Below are 21,328 nucleotides of genomic sequence, written 5' to 3'. Positions count from 1 at the left end.
CAAAAGGGGAGTTAGAAGGGCAAAAAGGGGGCATGAAATGGCTTTGGCAGACAGGATAAAGGAAAATCCAAAGGCATTTTACTCCTATGTCAGGAACAAAAGGGTGGTTAGAGGGGAAAAAATAAAAACGATCCTCTCAGGGACTGAGGAGGGGGACTGTGCTTACAGTCCGAGGGAATGGGGGAGATCCTGAATGAATACTTTGCGTCAGTATTCACGAAGGAGAGGGGCTTGATGTCTGGTACTGTCTTCGAGGGAGCTGTAGACCAGTTGAAGGAAATATCCATTATGAGGGAGGAAGTATTAGGGCTTTTAAGTAGCATTAAAACTGATAAATCTCCGGGGCCTGATGGCATTTATCCTAGGCTGCACAGGGAGGCAAGAGATGAAATTGCTGGGCCTCTGACGCAAATCTTTGTCTCTTCTTTGGACACAGGTGAGGTCCCAGAGGACTGGAGGATAGCGAATGTGGTACCATTGTTTAAAAAGGGTAGGAAGGATAATCCTGGTAACTATAGGCCGGTGAGTTTGACGTCAGTGGTAGGCAAGTTGATGGAGAGAATTCTTAGGGATAGGATGTATGAGCACTTAGAGCGTTGCTATCTGATTGGGGATACGCAGCATGGCTTTGTAAATGGGAAGTCTTGCCTTACGAATCTGGTAGAATTTTTTGAGGAGGTGACAAAAACGGTCGACGAAGGACCAGCCGTTGATGTCATCTATATGGATTTCAGTAAGGCGTTTGACAAAGTCCCTCATGGTAGGTTGGTTGAAAAGATTAAGGCTCATGGAATACAAGGCCAGGTATCTAGATGGATTGATAACTGGCTTGGTAAGAGGAGACAGAGAGTAGAAGTGGAAGGGTCCTTTTCTAGCTGGAGGTCCGTCACTAGTGGTGTGTCACAGGGCTCAGTACTGGGACCTCTTCTTTTTGTAATATACATAAATGACTTGGAAGAGGGAGTAAGTGATGTGATCAGCAAATTTGCTGATGGCACTAAGATGACTGGATTGGCGGGCAGTGAGAAGCAGTGTCTGGCAATACAACAGGATATTGATAGGCTGGTATATTGGGCAGATACATGGCAAATGGAGTTTAACCCTGATAAATGTGAGGTGATGCATTTTGGCCAAAATAATGTACGGGGGAGTTATATGATAAAGGGTAGACCTATAAAGAGTATAGAAACGCAGCGGGACCTGGGGATGCAAGTGCACAAGTCTTTGAAGGTGGCAGTACAAGTGGAGAAGGTTGTGAAGAAAGCTTATGGTATGTTAGCCTTTATAGGAAGGGGTATAGAGTATAAGAGCTGAAGTCTAATGTTGCAGTTGTACAGAACATTGGTTAGGCCGCATTTGGAGTACTGCGTCCAGTTCTGGTCGCCTTACTACTGGAAAGACGTGGGGACCCTGGACAGAGTGCAGAGGAGGTTTACCAGGATGCTGCCTGGTATGGAAGGGCTGGGTTGTGAGGAAAGATTGAGCAAATTGGGGCTGTTTTCCCTTGAAAGAAGGCAACTCAGGGGAGATCTAATAGAGGTGTATAAGATTATGAAGGGTATTGATAGGAAAAAGCTTACCACTGTTTACTCTATGTTAGAAACGCACATTACGAAGGGCCACGGGCAACACAGATGTTAGAGGGAGGTTTTTCGCACAGAGGGTAGTGGGGGTATGGAATGCTCTGCCAAGCAAGGTGGTGGAGGCGGGCACGCTGAAATTGTTTAAGAGTTACTTAGACAGGCACATGAGTGGGTTGGAGATGGAGGGATATAGGAGATTGTTTTAAATAAGGTTCAGTAGCCTTGGGACGTCCCTGGTGACGTATAAGGATGTGAATGATACTAATGTTTTTCTCTTTTAATTCACAGGTGCTTCGGTCCGCCTTGTTGTCCAACAAGAGGCATACATGCCATGGGTTGTATGAGGGCTGCTCTTGGTTGTTTCGAGAATAGCCTAGTACTTCATGGCGTTAGTGTACGCTTAAACTGGACCAGATGCCGGGCAACGTGACAGCTCAGTGACTATCACTGTTTGCTGAGCAGACACATGGATTTGGGCCAGTGTCTGTGGGAGTTTGCGCATTCTCCCCGTGCTTGCGTGGGTTTCCTCCCAGTGCTCCGGTTTCCTCCCACACCCCAAAGATGTGCTGTTAGGCTGATTGGTGTAATAAATTGTCCCTAAATTAGTTTTCCCCCAATGTGGAACGCCATAAGCGTAGATAAGGGTCATGGGTGGAGGGGGGACTCGTAATGTTAAAATGGCGGCACGGGCTCGTTGGGCCAAAGGGCCTGTTTCCCGGGCTGTTTTATTCTTTGTTCATGCCAGGAGCAGCACCAGGCACACCTAAAAATGAGGTGTCAACCTGGTGACACTACCACACAGGACTACTTGCGTGCCAAATGGCATAAACAGCAAGTGATAGACAGAACTAAGTGATCCCACCACCAACGGATCAGATCCAAGCTCAGTAGCAGCAATGTGTACTAGCTACAAGTGAACTGCAACAATTCACCAAAGATCCTTAGACAGCATCTTCCAAACCCACAACCATTTCCATCGAAGAACAAGAACAGCAGGTACGTGGGAATGCCACCACTTGCAAGCCACTCACCATGCTGACTTGGAAAAATATAACTATTCCTATGCAATTGCTGGATCAAAATCCTGGAATTCCTCCATAACAGCATTGAGAATCAACCCATAGCACGTGGATTGCAACAATTCAAGGTGGCGGCTCACCACCACCTTTTCAAGGGCAACTAGAGATGGGCAATATGCTGGCCAGCCAGCAACACCCATGTCCCACAAATGAAAAAAAAATCAGCAGGGAGTGGTTGATGCGCAGGAAGGGGATGTTTTGAAAGCAAGTGGTCCAGAGTCACACTATTAGCAGTTAGCACATCATGCCCTTTAATGGGATGAGGGCATCACTGAATGGCCAGCATTTGTTGCCCATTTCTAGTTGTCCTTGAGAGCAGAGTCAACCATCTAGGAGTCCCATCTAGGTCAGATCAAGTAAGGACAGCAGATTTCCTTCCCTAAAGGATACTAGCGAACCAGCTGGGTTTTTATAACAATCTCTTGTAACTTAAACGCTCTTTCCTCTTTTTTAATATTCCACACATGTATTGTCTCAAACAAAACATCCCTCTCATACCAGGCCAACTGTCTATTATTCTTAAAATTACTTCTTGTTGCAGTTTCTACATTTTCCCATCTTTCAGTTCTGAAAAAAGGTCTATGGACTCGAAACATTAACTCTCTTTCTCTACTGATAGATGCTGCCAGACCCGCTGAGTTTTTCCAGTGTCCTCTGTTCATGAGGCAGAATAAAAATTTTGGATCGAAACTTAATGTTTTAGAAGTTTACTGTGCTTTGGAAATTCAAATACTCAAATGTTTATCCTTTCATTTTCATAATCTCAAATGTAACACCAGGGCGGGTGAAAAATCTGTGAATGCGCAATCCTTGGCCCTGTAGTTTTTTTTCCCCTGGATAACTGACTCTCTTCCTTTATCCCCACCCCTCCACAAACACACATCCAAAAGACAACATAACTGCTGCTCTAACTTCCCAAGGCTATTTGAAGTTCACTTCCCTGTCCTGATTTTGTTTAAAACAGATTCATGAAGTTGTTTTTGAATTTGCTTAATTAGTCAGTTAAATAAATCATCAAGTGATGGGAACTGCAGTTCCATATTTAGAAACGTTTAAAAAATTTGTGAATACAACCAGTGTTGTCACTTATATTATTGACAAAAACAAAACTACGTCCAAACAATTGTACCTCTAATATGTTGACCACACACTTTGTGTGATCTCGCATTGCTCCAAACAATCTGTGTGACATATCTGTATATAAGCAGTATTTCAGTTATATATTCTACAACTCAACATTCTCACTATAGATGCACACCAAGTTGAAAAACTATATTACCCCTGTACCATCACTGCACACACATGGAATGAATGGTTTATTTAAGTTCTAATGACAACACTGCATATCTCATGTCTTTTTGTACTGTCATTTACATTTCAAGTTTCAGGACTGAATTTATGATAAGAAGGCCATCTAGCCCTTCGAGCCTGCCCCACCATTCAATAAGATCATGGCTGATCTGTCGTGGCTCAGTTCCACATTCCCACCCTCTCCCCATAACCTTTAATCCCCTCTCTTATCAAAAACCCATCAACCCGCGTCTTAAAAATATTTAGCGAGGTAGCCTCCACCACTTCAACGGGCAGAGAATTCCAGAGATTCACCACCCTTTGAGTGAAGAAATTCCTCCTCAACTCCGTTCTAAACCGCCCCCCCTTTATCTTGAGGCTGTGCCCCCTAGTCCTACTGTCCTTTCTGAGCGGGAAGAGTCTCTCCACCTCTATCCTATCCATCCCAATCATCATCTTATACATCTCAATGAGATCTCCCCTCATTCTTCTAAACTCTAACGAGTACAAGCCTAGTTTATTCAGCCTCTCCTCATAGCTCAACCCCCTCAACTCCAGAATCAGCCTAGTAAACCTCCTCTGCACTCCCTCCAAGGCCAAAATATCCTTGCGTAAGTACGGCGACCAAAACTGCACACAGTACTCCAGCTGCGGCCTCACCAATGCCCTATACAGCTGCAGCAAGACCTCCCTACTTTTATATTCAATCCCCTTCGCTATGAAGGCCAGCATCCCATTCGCCTTCCTGACCACCTGCTGCACTTGCAAGCTGGGTTTTTGCGACTCATGCACAAGGACCCCGAGGTCCCTCTGCACCGTCGCCTGCTGCAGTTTTTCACCACGTAAGTAATAATCCTTCCTACCATTGTTCCTACCAAGGTGGACCATCTCGCACTTGCCAACATTAAATTCCATGTGCCAGTTCCTGGCCCATTCACCCAGCCTATCTAGATCCGTCTGCAGACTCTCCACACCCTCCACACAATTTGCCGTTCCACCAATCTTGGTGTCATCAGCAAATTTGACACCATACACTCAGTTCCCTCCTCCAGATCATCTATATAAATGGTAAATGATAATCAAGATAATCCACTGAATTAAGGTAAAAGTTGCCAAAGTCCCAGATGACTATACGCTGCTCTCCCCTTCAAGGGGGAGAGCTGATTGGTGTTGATTTTAACTGGAGGATCACCACCCCTCAGGCGACGGGCAAAGTTAAGAAGGCAGGTCTTCATGAATTTCGCGTTAATTTTAATCAGAGGATCATCACACCTCAGGCAACTGGCAAGGTTGAGACTTAATGAATTAAGTAACAAGCAGAGTGTGTAAAGTGGAAAATAAAATCATAAACTTAGTGAAACCATCAGATGATTTAAATTTGCAATGAATTAAGAAAACTGCTTAGTCATACAAGTTTTATGATTAGTTTCAAATATTTGTATCAATTCGTAATTACTTCATCAATTTTTTATAAACAATCTTAAGTGCATTCAATCCTGAATCAGCAGTTTTCACTTTTTTCAAGTGAAATGTAACTCCTGAATGTGGTTATTTAGCCAATAGTCAAAGGATAGCAAATATTTACATACTTCTACTTTATGCTTTCAACCATATAGCAAAAAAGTCATAACAATACAAGAATTGAAAATTGCCTATGTTATTATAAAACAGGATCTGAGTTAATCTAAGCATACCTTGTGGAAAAGAGCTCATTGATGCTGTTGTACCAGATGGACAAGCTGAACTCTTCCCAGTCCCTGGTTTCCTTCCCCTCTGACTGGAGCCATGTGCTCCAGATTTCTTCCCTTTGACCTCCAACCCTTTAATCTCAGCATTTTCATTCCCAGTTGAAGGGTGAGTCGATACTTCTTGGAAATTTGCATTTGTAAAGCGAGCAGTAGTTTCTTCCAATCTCTTCAAGGAGCCTGATATGAACCCACTGGTAGTGCTTGTATAAGTCTAAACAATTATAATCAGGAAAAAAGTACACAGCATAAAAATATGCTGTTAACTAAGAACTACACTATTGTCAAACAAAAACCACCATCAATATTTTGATATTACATATATAATAATCATGCAATTGTCTCAGATAGAAGCAACTCACCTACAACTGTAGGAATGTCAGCAACAAAGATTTTAACAGTTACATTATAAAGTACTGGCTATTTGTTTATTACAAATCCAACACCAAATTTATATTGATATTCAAACTGTTTTAACTCATTTGCCACGCACCTGATTATATAATTATTACTAAAGATTTTAAAACTGCTTTTGTGGATTTACAAAATTGATAATGTTTACTTATTATTATTGCCACTGTTATGGGAATACATCTTAACTGTCCAGTTGGATTTTAAATTTGAAAGCTCTCTGCTGAGCATATATTAGCGGAGGATCTGTCAAGTAGTGATGATGCATTATATAGTTTCTTGCTCCTCACTGGTGTTTGAAATTGATTTTGTTCTTCCAGTTGTACACCTAGCAGAGGACCAGAACCACACTATGACACCCTAGTTCCTTGTGGGGATGGCTTTTACGTGGGAAAAAAATCATAGGTGGGACCATTAATTGGCCACTTAAGGGCCTCAATTGGTGCATGGGCAGTTACAACATCTGCTAACTCCCCATCACTGGTAAAATTGCAGCAGGGTTGGAACAGGTGAGTAGACACTGGGAAAAGCAGCCATGGCATGGCACCAAATTTTATGATAATCTGCCCCATCTGCTGAAGTCACCTGAGTTAGTGTAAGGTACCCCTTTGTGCCCACGGAATAAACCCCATCTTCAGAGAGTAGCAGACAAAAAAAGTGTGCCGGTGAACAAATTAGACCAAATGTCCAACTAGAGTTGCTTTCATTCTTCGATTTATAAAAGTAAGGAAGAAAAAATATCTAACTTACTACTTTAGGGCATTCAGAAGATGAAGTTCATGCCGAGCAGCTCAATTTATAAGAAGATTTTAAAATTCTAACGACAACGTTTTTTCAAGGTTTACTCTTAAAAGTGAGCCAATAGCATATTTATATTTGGGATTTTATTTCAATAACTCACTTTAAAATAAATTATCACTCACCTTTTCAGTTGTCACAGTGAGAGATGGAACTGCAGATGACAAATCCAAAGACTTTTTGATTTTTTGTTGCCTATATTTGTCTCTGTCCTTTTGTTTCTGCAGGAGGGAATGTGGAAAAACTATGATCAATCTTGAAACATTATTTTGTGAGACACATTGTATTTTGGAAGGATGAAAAAAATGTATCCTACCCCACACCACATTGCATTGTTCAAACTCTCATTCTTATTAATCTACTTTGATTTCTCAACCCCCAACACCTCGTTAGAATTCCTTTACGTCAACCTTGCCTTCGACCCACCACTGAACATCATTACCATCAGCCACATGCTCTCTGTAGTTTTCTTTTTAAAAGACTCTGCCTCTTTACCTCTTCTCATTTGAGACTCTCCACAAAGGAGGGGTTTATTATGGTTACCCAGGAAAAGTGATTTCAATCCTTCTAACTTTTTCTGGGTAACTATTTGCTATAAGTCAGAACTATTTGAAATCTCCAATTTAAAATCATAGTTTTGGATATTTTCAAGTGCAGGGTAATTGCGTAACAGGAGTTTAAACTTTCCAGACAATTTGCTTGCAGTCCTTGTGTGTGTGGGGAGGGGGCAGTTTTGGTGGGGGGGTGTGGGGGGGTGGGTGGGTGGGTGGGGGTGGGGGTGGGGGTGTGTGTGTGTGTGTGTGTGTGTGGGTGTGGGGTGGTGGTTCCGGGTTAATGAGCAAAACCACAGGCAGATTCTTAAGTTAAGCAACAACTGGAAAGAGTTAGTGATTCATACCTAACAAGATCTATGGACAGTTTATTCATGTGTGAATGCATTACTGAGAATGATATGAATATGATTTTAAGTATATTTATATCAAAATACTGAATGATGTACTTTAACATATTAAAAGCATTTTTTATTTGCTCACCTCAAAATGCGAACGTTGCAGAAATGATGGAAGTTCAGAAGTTAATAGCCAAGTTAGCAGGAATGCAATAGTTTCATGTTTTAGGGACGGAGGATCAAACATAACTATGTTTGGACACTGTTTCTATTGTCCAGGTATAGAAACGTGTCTGTCTTAGGGCCCACGACTGGCGTTCTCTCTGACTTGGCAATGTGTCTTTTCCCAAAGAGCCAGGTGGTGGTGCCCTTAGAAACAGCAACAAGGAAGTAGACCATGCCAGGGGTAACGATCCAGTAATAGAATTGACAAATAAAAAATGATGTCTGGTAACGTATTGAAATTGGCTGAGAAAATCTGTCATGGTTTGGACTGACATATTAATATGAAACGAAATAGAATTAAGCTAATTAGTAGGAGTATCTGAGTTAAGCAGAAAGTATAATTGTATTTTGGCTCAAAGCCTCAGATCTTTGAGAGAGACTCTGTGGCACTAGTCTGCACCACCTATGTTGGTGGAAATGCCAGCACTGGACTGGGGTAAACACCGTAAGAAGTCTCACAACACCAGGTTCAAGTCCAACAGGTTTGTTTGGTGGCAAATGCCACTAGTTTTCGGGGCTCTGCCCCTTTGTCAGGTGTGTGGAGAGTTCTGATAACAAACAGAGTTCTGATCATATAAAGGCACACACAGTTTACAGAATACTGATTAGAACGTGAGTCCTTACAGCTAGTCTACTAATCAAATCTCAAAGCTGCAGACGTGAGTGGAGATAGCATTAAGCATAGGTTAAAGAGATGTGTATTGTCTCCAGACAGGACAGTAAGTGAGATGTAGCAAGCCCAGGCAAGTCATGGGGTTTACAAATAGTGTGACATGAAGCCAAGATCCCAGTTGAGGCTGTCCTCACGTGTGCAGAACTTGGCCATCAGTTTCTTCGGGCAAACATTCTCCAAGGCGGCCTTCACGACATACGACAGTGCAGAGTTGCTGAGCAGAAACTGATAGCCAAGTTCCGCACACGGGGATGGCCACAACTGGAATCTTGGGTTCATGTCACAGTATCTGTAACCCCATGACTTGCCTGGGCTTTACTACCGAATAAACCTGTTGGACTTTAACCTGGTGTTGTGAGACTTCTTACTGCACCACCTAGCCATCCAAAGTTCTCCCTTTGGCCATAGGTTACTGTTCTGCATTGCCTTGTTTGATTATTTTTATGTTTCAATAAATTTTAGTAGGTCTTTAACTTCAAAAGAATATTTGAAGTTTTTCTAGAATCTGGCTACCATCAAAATCCCCCACATCTTGTGTAGGGTCTTTAAGTACCTACGGGGTACTTTCTCTCTCTCTCTCTCTCTCTCTTCCCCCCCCCCCCGAAAAGCATCTTCTAGGGTACCTACGGGATGTGACCCATGGGGAATGATGGTTCGGTGCCAGTAGCGATAATCATTCAATTTCTGCACAATTACTTCCAACATAAGGCAGATTGATGGGCACAGAAGATCTACATGAAAATTTAACTTAAAAATGGAATTTTGTTTACATGTACATTTTTGCAGGACTTGAAATAAAGCTAAAAGAAACTTAATGCAAATTAATATCATTTTCAAACATTAGCAAACACTTAAATTCAGTGCACCCCAGGGTATTTTGTAATCCAGGGGAGCCAAAATTTCTGAACCTTTCAGACTTGTACAATAATCTCCAGGCATTCGAAAGCCACAAGGCATGGACAACCTTTATAGGCACATCTTCATTATTACTGCACACATTTACCTTCTTTCTCTCTTCATTCAGCGACACTCGCTCATCTCCTGCTCTGGTTCCACTCTCCCTATCTAAATTTCTCCATTTTGCCCAATGCGGGAGAGTCGGAGCGGAGAGAAACTATTGTCAAAGCCTGAACCCCAAACCTCATGTTTCAGTCTAGCCCCCCCGTGGCCTCCTCCAATCATCCACAGCCCCTCAGCTATGTGAGGGCAAAACGGCACCAGGTAGTCCATCCAGTGCAATAAGGCATTCCGCAGGCTCCATGAGAGCAGCAGTTACTGAGGGTGTGGCCTCTACATCGCAGAGTCAGAGAAATTAGGCTGGACCAGTGGATGCATTAGGTCGCCAGTCAGCCAATTCTTCAGAATGATCCAGATTAATCTCCCTACCATAACCGTCACCCCACTTTATTTGTAAAGCCACAGTTCATCTGTATATTAACTGCATGCAGCTCCCCAGCTAATATTTGGCTACCCCTATTATAATCTACGAACTGTAGTGACTGTTTTTAGTAGGACATGATGCAGCCACTTTACACATAACAAGTTCCCACAGACAGCAAGTGGATAATGGTCAGAGGTTTTAGTGGTGTTAGTTGAGGGATTAATACTGTCCGGGGATAACATCTGCTTAAAACATAGCCACTGATGCAGGCAAGGTAGCCTGGATAAAAGGTGATGATTAGCAGCAAGAAGAGCTTCTGGCTGAAAAACCAACTGACAAAGTTAAAAAAGATAGTTGATATCAAAGGGTGATCAAATGGTACTGTTGCAATCTTTTTAACATGGGAAAAGTCAGAATGAAATGAAAGGATAACTTTCCTACTTGAAATGGAGCCATAGGATCTTTCACACACACACCTGAAGAGATAGACACAGCCTAGATTTAACATCACAAGAGAATAAGCACTTCCAACCATGCAGAAGTGCAGCCTAGACCGTGTTCAAATTTCTGGAGTGGGACTTGAAAACACAACCTTCTGACTCAAAGACACGATGATAATAATTAGGCCATAGCTGTCACCAGTGGTAGCAAAAGCAGTCTTCCAAGAATATTCAACTAAACAATATACAAGTCAGTGAACAATAGTTGAATAAATTTAATTCAGAAAATGCACATAGAAAGGGAAATGGACATGCATGCACTCCACAAATGATGGTAAATTAATGGTTATGGTTTAAATGTACCTAGAAGTTCTATTACCTAGAAATTCAAACATGTCCAAATCAATACTTAATAGCAATTCACAGAGCTAACATCCTGACTCAAAACATTGGCTCTATTCTCTCTCCACAGATGCAGTCAGACCTGAAATTTTCCAGCATCTTCTGCTTTTGTTTCAGATTCTGGCATCCACAGTATTTGCTTTTATTTAATTCACAGAGCTAATTGAATTTGAGTCCAAAACAGAATTCGAAACATAGCCAAAACAGTACAAGTTATGGTTGAAATATAACTGGAGAACTAGTTCTGGTTGCAACGAAATAAAGATGCAATTCAAGTACTAGACACAGTAGATAATAACCAAGAGTCTGAACTCTAATTGGCCTGATCCAAGACGGCAAAGACATCAGCTTTTCACGTATTAGAGGAAAATAAACAGGAAAGGATGACAAAGGGACATAGATCAAAACTAATAAGAAGTAACATTAAACCCAACGTCAGAAGCCTCTTTTTACAAAGAAAGTGATCAACATTTAACATTAACTGCCAGGCAGAAACATCAAGATGAAAATCCTGGTAGAAAATTGTTATAATGTGGATAGTTATAGGGCCATTCGGGGTATATCAATGGCCTTCCTCATCCGTAAGGAGCTTAATTTTAAGAATCTTATGAAAACAGGTTGAATGGTAAAATAATCAATTAAAACCATTGTTATTTTGCAAAGATTCCTGCAAACTGGATAGCAACAAATGTAAACCTGCTATTTCAGAAAGGAAGGAGAAAAAGGAGGGTGAAAATAGAACTACAAATCTGTTAGTTTCACGTCAGTAATAGGAAAACATTAGCATCTATTGTAAAGAACGCGATAACTAGACATTTAGAAAAGAATATGATTGGGCAAAGCCACAGATTTACTTGGCTTTTTTTGAGAACATCGCCTAGAGCGTAGATAAATTTGCTGATGACACAAAACATGGTGGGAATGTAAGTTATGAGGAGGATGTGATGAGGCTTCAAGGGGATTTCAACAGGTTAAGCAATAGGGTAATAACATTGGTAGATGCAACATAATGTCAATAAGTGCAGAGTTGGCCACTTGGTGGAAAAAAACAGAAAGACAGTATTTCTTGAATGGTGAGAGGTTAGGAAGGGTGTGCGTGTCCAAAGACACCTGGGTGTCCTTGTTCATGAGTCACTTAAAACTACCATGCAGATGCTGCAAACAATTAGGAATGCAAATGATATGTTGGCATTTATTGCAAGTGGATTTGAATACAGGAATAAAAAAATGTTTGCTACAATTGTACAGAGCCCTGGTGAGAGTGCACCTGGAGTAGTGTGTTGTTTTGGTCTCCTCATCTAAGGAAGGTCTATTTACCATACAGGAAGTGCAAACAAGGTTCACCAGATTGATCCATGGGATGGCAGGATTGTCTTTTGAGGGGAGATTGACAAAACTCAACTTGTGCTCTCAAGTCTTCAAGAACAAGAGGTGATCTAATTGAAACTTACAAAATTCTTACAGGGCCTGACAGGGCAGATAAAATCATTCACTCCCTTGGCCAGAAGAGCGAGTCTCAGAATAAGGGGTGGGAAATTTAAGACTGAGAAGGGAAGGAATTTCAGAACTCAAAGGGATTAGTGAATGTTTGGAATTCTATATCCTAGAGGGACTGTGAAAGCTCAAATCATTGATACTGTTCAAGATAGAAATCATTAGATTTCTGGATATGAATGACATCAAGAGATATTATGGTGATAGTGGGAAAACATGGTAGAGGTAGGTGATTGGCCAAAATCTGTTTGAATGTGGAGCAGGCTCGACAAGCTGAAAGGCGTATTCTTGGCCATGGACCAAGTGTCTGTGAGGAAACACGAGTATTAGCAAACATCGGGTTTAGATGAGTAATGTAGAAAAGCAACAATACAAACTAGAAGGTCTAGATTGGAAGAGGGCTAATTTCAGTGTGACCAGAAGGGATCTAGCCAGGGTAAAAAGGAACTGATAGGAAAAACTATAATGGAATTTTAGGGAGGGATGGTTTAGATATATTCTAACAAAAACAAAATGTTGGGGATAGCAAGAGATAGAGATGATGTAATTTTAGCATGTCAGGTGAGTTTTTCAAATGAGAGCTAAATTAAATAAAATTGGTTGAGAGGGGAGATGCACAGGAAAATAAGGCTAGCAAAGAGAGAATGGGAAAATAGAATGGTAGACAACATAAAAGGGAACTGAAAAATCTTCCACAGATAGGAGTAGAAATAGACCCTATTAAAGACAAATAAGGTGAAAATGGTTAAGAGGTGCAGGCGAAATGAGTACTTTGTATCGATGTTTACTAAGGAAGAGAAAAAGTAGAATAGGTGAAAAATCAGGAGGGAGAATGGAAAGACTCGCTATGCTTAGGGAAGATAACTAGATGGCTTGCATTCCAATTTGCTAAAGGAATTATGCTGAAGATGGAGGATGGTCTTGTCGTGGTCTTCTGATTTTTTTCTAGTTACAAATGAGGTGCCAGAGGATTGGAGAAAGGCAAATGTGACACAATCTTATTCAAGAAAGGGTGTAAATTATAGTCTTAGCAACCACAGACTAGTTAGCTCAACGTCAAGAATGGGTATGGCTTAATGATAATCAGAGGGGAAACCAACAAACATTTGGAGGTTTGTGACTTAATCAAGGGGAGCCAGCCCAGATTTGTAAAAGGTAGATCATGCTTAACTAATTGAATTTTCAATGACAGAAGGTTGACGTCTAAATGGATTTTAAGAAACTAGTTAATAAAATTAAGACTCGTGGCACAGTGTCCAATTGGATTTATAAGATGGCTGAAGGACAGAAAACATGGGGTCATCGTAAGTGGTTATTTTTCAGACTGAAGGATGGAAGACAGTGACGGTTCCCAAGGATTTGTGAAGGACCACTGTTTTTATTTGCTGTATATGAATGACTTGGAACAGTAGAACTTCACAATTTCCTGATGATACCAATCTTGAAGGTGTTACGTAAGGATAATGCTCATTATTTGCAATGTGACAAAGGCATGCACAATGGGCAGATAAATGGCAGATGGAATTTAATAGAGAAGTATGAGGTGATGCATTTTGGCAGAACAGATTGGGAGGAGCAATATAGTCTTTTAACACAGTTCTAAAGCATGCGTAGGAACATATGAACTTGGGAATGTATAAGGGGGTGGATATGCATTGATTGTTGGTGTTAGTAAGGCATTTTTTGAGATAGTGATTAACAAAACATGGAATGGTTTCATAAATGGAGATTGAGGGTACAAATAAGCTAAGTTATGCTGGAATTATGTAAAGCTCTAGTTAGGCCAGAACTGGAGGATTGTGTCCAGTAATGGACGCTTTCAAGATTGTGAGGGTCCTTGAGAGGGTGCAGAAGAAATTACCAAAACAGTTCCAGGAATAGGGATTGTAGTTACAAGGTTAGGTTGGAAACACTGGGAATGTTCTCCTTGGAATCAAATAGATTGCTGGGAAATTTAATGGAGCTGTAGAACATAATGACAGGTTTGGTTAAGGTTAATGAGAAAAAAAATGCTCCCATTAACTGACAATAAAAGGACTAGGGATGAAAGCCACCCGATTTGGGATATACTCACTATCCACTAACATTTACCACTGCCACAACCAATGCACAGTGACAACAATGCGTACCATCTCAAAGGTACAATGCAGGAACTCACCAAAGCCCTAAGAATGAATCTTCCAAATAAAAACCACTACCTGTGCTTCTTTCCCCCAGTCCAGCCTTTGCTCCCCTCACTCCACCTGACTGCCACCTTGGCTCCCTTCGATCCACCTGGCTGCCACCCTGGCCGAAAAATTTTGTTCCTCTCCCTTCTGCCCACGTTGTTTTTTTTGTTTTTATTCCAATTCAATCCAATCAAGCCCAATTCAGAGAGTCCCAACAAGTTGATACATTCCCGATCCAAGCTGGCAAGAGAGGCTCTCACCTCCTATCTTGCGCTTGATCTACATGATCCAAGCTGATTGCAGTAGGTATAACTTCTCCTCCAAGGCTTGATCTCATTTGCATCTTAGCCAAAAGGCCGAGATGCAGCTTTTAAAAATTGCTTCAAACGAAGCTCAAATGTAACCTAATGACTTCAACCAAGTACAGCATGTCGATACTACACTTGATCTTAGCCAAAGGGCCGAGGCCCTGTTGTTCCACAGGACAAGCAGTGATGTAGTGGTATTATCACTGCACGGATAATACTAAGATCCAGGATAATGCTCCGGGGATCTGGGTTCTTATCCCACTTTGGTAGATGGTGTCGTTTGAAGTCAATAAAAATCTGGAATTAAAAGGTTAAAGATGACCATGAAACCATGGTCAGTTGTCATAAAAACCCATCCCATTCACTAATATCTTTTAGGGGAGGAAATCTGCCATCTTTATCTAATCAGCCTACATGTGACTCCAAACCACAGCAATGAGGTCGACTCTTAATTGCTCTTTAGAATGGCCTAGCAAGCCATTCAGTTCAAGGGTAATTAGGGATGAGAAAAATGCTGACCCAGCCAGCGATGAATACATCCATCCCATGAATGAAGAGACACAGCCCCCAACTATCACCATTCTAGTTCTTGCACATCTGATTTGCCTCCAGATTTGCTCCTCTATCACTCGCTCACTATTTAGAGACCTATGGAATACCCACAGTCGTGTGACCATACCTTTTTTGCTTCTAATGCTAACCAATTGGATTCTATTCTTGCCCTCTCAAGGGCGGCCCTTCTTTCCAAAACTACAATACTCCACCTAATCGGTACTGACATTCCCACTTCCCTTTTGTCCTTTATCTTTTCATAACACTTTATATCGTTATGCACTAAGCATCCAGTTTTCACCAATTGTAAACCATGTTTCTATTACTGTCACTACATCATAGTCACACTGCTTTTTGTGCTTGTAGCTCACCAACTTTATTCAACACACTTTGTGAATTCACATATATGTATTATAATCCAGTCTTTGCATTCTCCTTTGTCCCTCCAACTAAACATTTGACATTCAATGACATTACTATCAATATCCTGGGGGTTAGCATTCAAAAATTGAAACTAGAATACCTCTTTAGGTACTGCAGCTACAACAGCAGATAGGAATCCAGCAGCAAGTGATTATCAGAATTGTCAGGGTGAAGGAGGCAATTTGGCCCATCATCTCTGCACTGGCTCTCCAAACAAGCAACGTGATTTGGTGCCATTCCCCTGAGCATCGTTTCTATTCCGGTAACTATCTAATGCCTTCTTGAATCATCAACTGAGTCTGCTTCCACCATACATTCCAGACTGAAAACACTGGCCGCATGGCACTTCAAATTTGGTTCTCTTTCTTATCTTTTTAAAAGCAGGAACAGTTTCTCCCCATCTACTCTGTGCAGTCCCATCATGATTTTGGAAATTTCTATCAAATAGCCTCTCAGCCATCTTCTCTCCAAGAAGGGTAGTACCAACCTCTCCAATCTATCCACATAACTGAAGTTTCTCATCCCTTTAGCCACTAGTAAACCTCTTCTGCAATTCTCCAAAGTGTTCACATCCTTCCTATGGTGTGGCACCCAGAACGATACACAATGCTCTAGCTAAGGTCTAACTCGTGTCTTGTATAAGTTCAAGATAACTTCCTTGTTTTTGTACTCTATGCCCCTATTAATATAGTCCAGAATTCTACATGTTTTATTAACTGCACTTGCCACCTGTCCTGCCACCTTCAACGATCTGTGCACATACATACCTAGCTCCCTCTCTTCCTTATTTTTGTTGTCTCATGTTCTTCCTGCCAAAATGAATCACCTCACATTTTTTCACATTTAATTTAATCTGCCAACTGCTGATTTCCCAAAACATGTTTACCATTTACAAGACACAGATCACAGGTCAATAGTAAAATTGTGGTAAAAGGAGTAGCAGAACCAATTCAGGTCCAAAAAAAGATTAGAGATGGACACAAAGGGCAAAGCTGATGTATTAAATGAATACTTTGCATCTATCTTCACCTATGAAGATGCCATCCAGGCCATGATGAAAAAGCTAATTCAGACACTAGAGGTGTTAAATTGATAAGAAAGTGGTATCAGACAGACTATTTGCACTAATGTTGATCAAGAACTAGGATCAGGTGAGATTCACCCAAGGATACTGTGGGAAGTGAGATGGAAATTGTGGAGGCACTGACCTTAACTTTTCAGCCTCTCCAACTCAGGGGTGGTGTCAGAAGGCTGGGGAACTGCAAACATTATACGTCCTTCTTCAAAAATGCCATAAAGCTAAGCTCAATAGCTACAGGGCAATCAGTTTAATTTTGGCAGTGGGAAACTTCTCCAAATAATAATTCAGGACAAAATAAATAGTCACATGGACAAATGCCAGTTAATTAAAGAAAGCCAGCATGGATTTAAGGGAAAATAACGTTTAACTAATTGAACAAAAGTACAGTACAGGAACAGGCCCTTGAGCCCTCCAAACCTGTGCCTTTGGAATTTTTTGTCACAGGTACAGGGAGGGTTGATGAAGACAATGCTGTTGATGTGGTGTACATGAACTTCCAAATGGCATTTGATACAGTACTATGTGATAGACCTATATGCAATTTTATAGCTCATAGAAGCAAAGGAACAGTAGCGGCATGAATATGAGATTGACCAAGTGATATGGAAAAAGAAAGTAGTGGTAATGGATTTCTTTTGTGCTGGAGGAAAGTTTGTATTGAGTTCCTCAGAGCGTGGGGACTCCTGCTTTTTCCTGATATAATGACCTAGAACTTGGTGTCAAGGCACAATTTCAAAGCTTGTGACTAACACAAAACTTGGAAGCATTGTGAACAATAAGTAGAACTTCACAAGTATATAGACAAGTTCTTGAAATGTGCAGAGGGGTGGCAAATGAGATTCAATGCAGAGAAATGTAATGTGAATCAATCTGCCAGAAAGAAAATGGAGAGACAGTATAAAATAAAGCATATAACTCTAAAGGGGATGCAGGAATAGTATAACCTGGATGTATATGTGCATAAGTGTTTGAAGGTAGCAGGACAGATTGAGAGCACGGAGTATACAGTGTCCTGGTTTTAGTAACTGGGATATATAGAGTAAATGAGCAAGGAACTTATGGTGTACTTATATAAAACACTAGCTTGGCCTCAGCTGGAGTGCTAGGTCCAATTCTAGGCACCGCAATTTAGGAAGGATGTGAAGGCTGTTACTCACAAGTGGCTGTGGTGAAAGAATCAACACAGGCTGGTCTTAGATTCAAGCCAGTTTATTGTAAAACACTTCCTCAGTTCTACTAACTGACAAGAAGCCCTCTACTCAAAGTGTTCTTACTGTTTCTATTTATAGGACAAGCAATAGCACAAATTTAACTCAGTAATTGCCGTACACCAATTAATAGTAGCCTGACAAAGGCATTTTCAAGGGTGTAGTAAATATTCAGGAGAACAGTTCAAGGAATGCATTATGGAACTTCAGTTAATAAGATAGGATGATCAGGGTAGGACTGTTTTCTTTGAAGAAAAGATTTGATAGATGTACTTAAAATCATGGTGGGCCTGGCCGGAGTAGATAGGGGAAACGCTCATCATTCGTGAAAGGGTTGAGATGTAGAGGGTACAGATTTAAAGAAAATGGTAAAGGACAAAGAAAAAAAATGACATGAGGAATACCTTTTTCATGTAGTGAGTGATTAAGGTCTGGAATGCACTGCCCACGAATGTGGTATAGACAGATTAAATCAAAACATTCAAAAGGGAATTATATTGTTATCTGAAAGGGAACAATGTGCAGATTTGGGGAGCGTCATGTCTTTCAATACCATAATAGCCAAAGAAATGGTCAACAGGCTTTCAAAAGCTAATAGGCCAGTCAGCAGACTCTACAAATCAATGTCTGAGGCAACCACAGACTCAGGCCACAGAGCAAACTCCAAGCGTATAAAGCTGCAATCCTCACCACCCTTCTCTATGGTCCAGGTCATAGATCCTGTACCACCATCACATATGCCTTCCATAGTGCTTCCATAGCACTGCCTCCAGGGCATCTTCAATACTCACTGGCAGAATCACATCACCAACACTAAAGTCCTGGAATCACCTGATATCGCCAGCATCGAGTCTATCATTCTGCAAAGTTGTTCATAAAATGCCCAGGTGGATGACATTCAGAAGCCCAAAATCATCTTGGATGGACAGGAGCATCCATGCAAATGTTTCAAGGATCTCCCTAAAGAAGTCCCTTGCTGTGTACCACATTCACCATTAGTGGCAAGTGCAGCTTTGTTCATGAAATCTAGAGATGCTACAATGGGAGTGCTACAGATACCTTTGAGATCAAGCAAAAAAAAAACCAGCATGGCAGAGAAGCAGAGGAGAAGGAAGGATCAAATTGCCCCCAGCAGCGACTGTACCTTTTACATATATCCGCTGTGGGAGAATCTGCTGCTCACGTTTAGATCTCACTCAGCAAAAGAACAAAAAACAAAATCAGCCCGGGAAACAGGGCCTTCGGCCCAACGAGCCCACGCCACCATCTCAACACCACCAGTCCCCCTCTCCACCCACGACCCCTGTCTAATGTTTTATGGCCGTCCAGATTGAAGGAAACTGATTTAGGGACAATTTATTCTTGCCAATCAGCCTAACAGCACATCTTTGGGGTGTGGGAGGAAACCGGAGCACCCGGAGGAAACCCACGTAAGCACGGGGAGAATGCGCAAACTCCCACAGACACCAGCCCAAATCCATGTGTCTGCACAGCAATCAGCGATAGTCACTGAGCTGTCGTCTTGCCCAGTATCTTGTCCAGTTTAGGCACACACTAACAACATGAAGCACTAGGCCAATCTCGAACAACCAAGAGCAGCCCCGGTACGACCCATCGCTTGTATGCCCCTCGTTGGACACGAGGTGGACCGACTTAAAACCTGTGAATGAAAAGAGAAGGAGGCCTGTAACTTTCAACACAAACTTTCCTAAAATTTTTGCCCACGAAAACTCAAAAGGAGAGATAAAAATCAGATTACAGGCAGACCTGGACACAATAAGGAACTCCACTGTGTTTCTGCCAGATCTGATAACAGATGCTAGTAATGTTTATACTGGTGGGTCAAACTAATGCCATTTTAAACACTCAAATAGGCTCAGCTGGATATATTGGGTCATGTTCTCCTCGAGTGGCAATCAGGGGTGGAATTGGACACTTGTCTGGGTCTTTACAGAGGTTGCCCAGAAGTTATGAGTGGTTTTAATTCTTCTAACTTCCTCGGAGTAACAATTGGCGTAACCTAGTCAGAACCATCCAAGGCTTGAGATTTAAATCACATGTTCAGATGATTCCCTGTGCAAGGCAATTGCTGTGTAGACTGTGAGGTTGACAGGGATTCCCCAGCACATCTTTGGAGCACCCTCCCTCACTGGACACTGGGAAGTTTGCAAGTTACTTCCCAATTACATTAAAGATGCATGGACTTTGAGATATATAGGATAGTTAAAGAATTGTGTTCTTATTACAGAAATGGTCAGATTATAGAATACATTGCAGTTAAATTTTCGGCACTGCTTCTTTTCCAAAAGAACATGCAAATTAAACAATTAAAATCTGGTTTGTGCAGCAAGTACTACTCTCCACATGCCTTAAGGTAGGCTTGGTGCTGGCTTTGGCAAAGATTTCTTTTAAATAAAAGATAAAATAACAAGTAATATAAACATGGTAAAAGGCAATAAAGCAAATTTCGGAATGCTCAAAGGGAGTCCAAGTGGAATCAATAGATATTCCTCCATTAATTTGTCTTGGCATTTTATATTCTGTTGCTTGGCTTTCCTTGGGAGAGTATGTGGCTACTGGTGAATACAAGGGACAGGAGTTTGGATAATTGGAGAGAGTTGCTTTAGAGACAGGTGGTCATTCGTTTAAATCCACTACCTGGATCGACGTACTTGTTTACTGATGCAATGCCAGCACATCAAATTTCAGAATGTGTTGTTAATGGGAGCTAAAAGAGGCAACCACCCAATCTTCTGATAGGGGCATAAATGAGTTTGTTGTCAGCTCACTCGAGACAAATTTGAAATACCTTTTCATGAACTGTGTCTCTTGCACCATCAAAATTAAGACAGATGTAACAACAACATAGCAGAGAGAGATATGCAATGGCAGAACAGAGGTGAAAGGTAACACAGAGCAGAAAAGACCATGAAATGTCCCTCAACAATGTTGGCAGCAGAAATGATGCAACGTTATTAGAAACAGCAAATTGCCAAAGAACACAGATAGGATTCAAAACAGAGCAAAATGAAATTTCTGGTAATACGCCAGCAAGTCTATTAGCAACTATGAAAAGGATAGGCTAATGAATCTCTGTTTAGAAGGTTTCTCTAAAGGCGTTTTATAAACGGAAACTTTTGTACTGTTAGAACTAACTGAGTCCGCACCCAAGATGTTC

The 21,328-nt window shown here is 41.3% G+C and overlaps 1 protein-coding gene across 5 annotated transcripts in view; it reads right to left on the bottom strand.

Annotated features, from left to right (window-relative positions):
• mllt10 (MLLT10 histone lysine methyltransferase DOT1L cofactor) overlaps positions 1 to 21,328 on the bottom strand; it is a 272,972-nt gene that overhangs the window by 179,731 nt on the left and 71,913 nt on the right. For all 5 annotated transcript variants that reach the window (XR_013889342.1, XM_080211105.1, XM_080211106.1 and 2 more), the window contains 2 exons: positions 7,032 to 7,127; positions 5,647 to 5,911 (listed from right to left, as the gene is read on the bottom strand). Coding sequence is in view for 4 of the 5 variants with exons in the window: in XM_080211105.1 (XP_080067231.1) it covers positions 5,647 to 5,911; positions 7,032 to 7,127 (361 nt within the window). In the remaining variant the exon portion in view is untranslated. The remainder of the gene's footprint in view (positions 1 to 5,646; positions 5,912 to 7,031; positions 7,128 to 21,328) is intronic.

This window comes from Carcharhinus amblyrhynchos, chromosome 2, assembly GCF_965287045.1.
Source record: "Carcharhinus amblyrhynchos chromosome 2, sCarAmb.v2.hapA, whole genome shotgun sequence".
In the NCBI taxonomy this organism is placed as follows: Eukaryota; Metazoa; Chordata; class Chondrichthyes; order Carcharhiniformes; family Carcharhinidae; genus Carcharhinus; species Carcharhinus amblyrhynchos.
The sequence above is the reverse complement of the archived record's forward strand: the minus strand, read 5'-3'. Positions and strand labels throughout refer to the sequence as shown.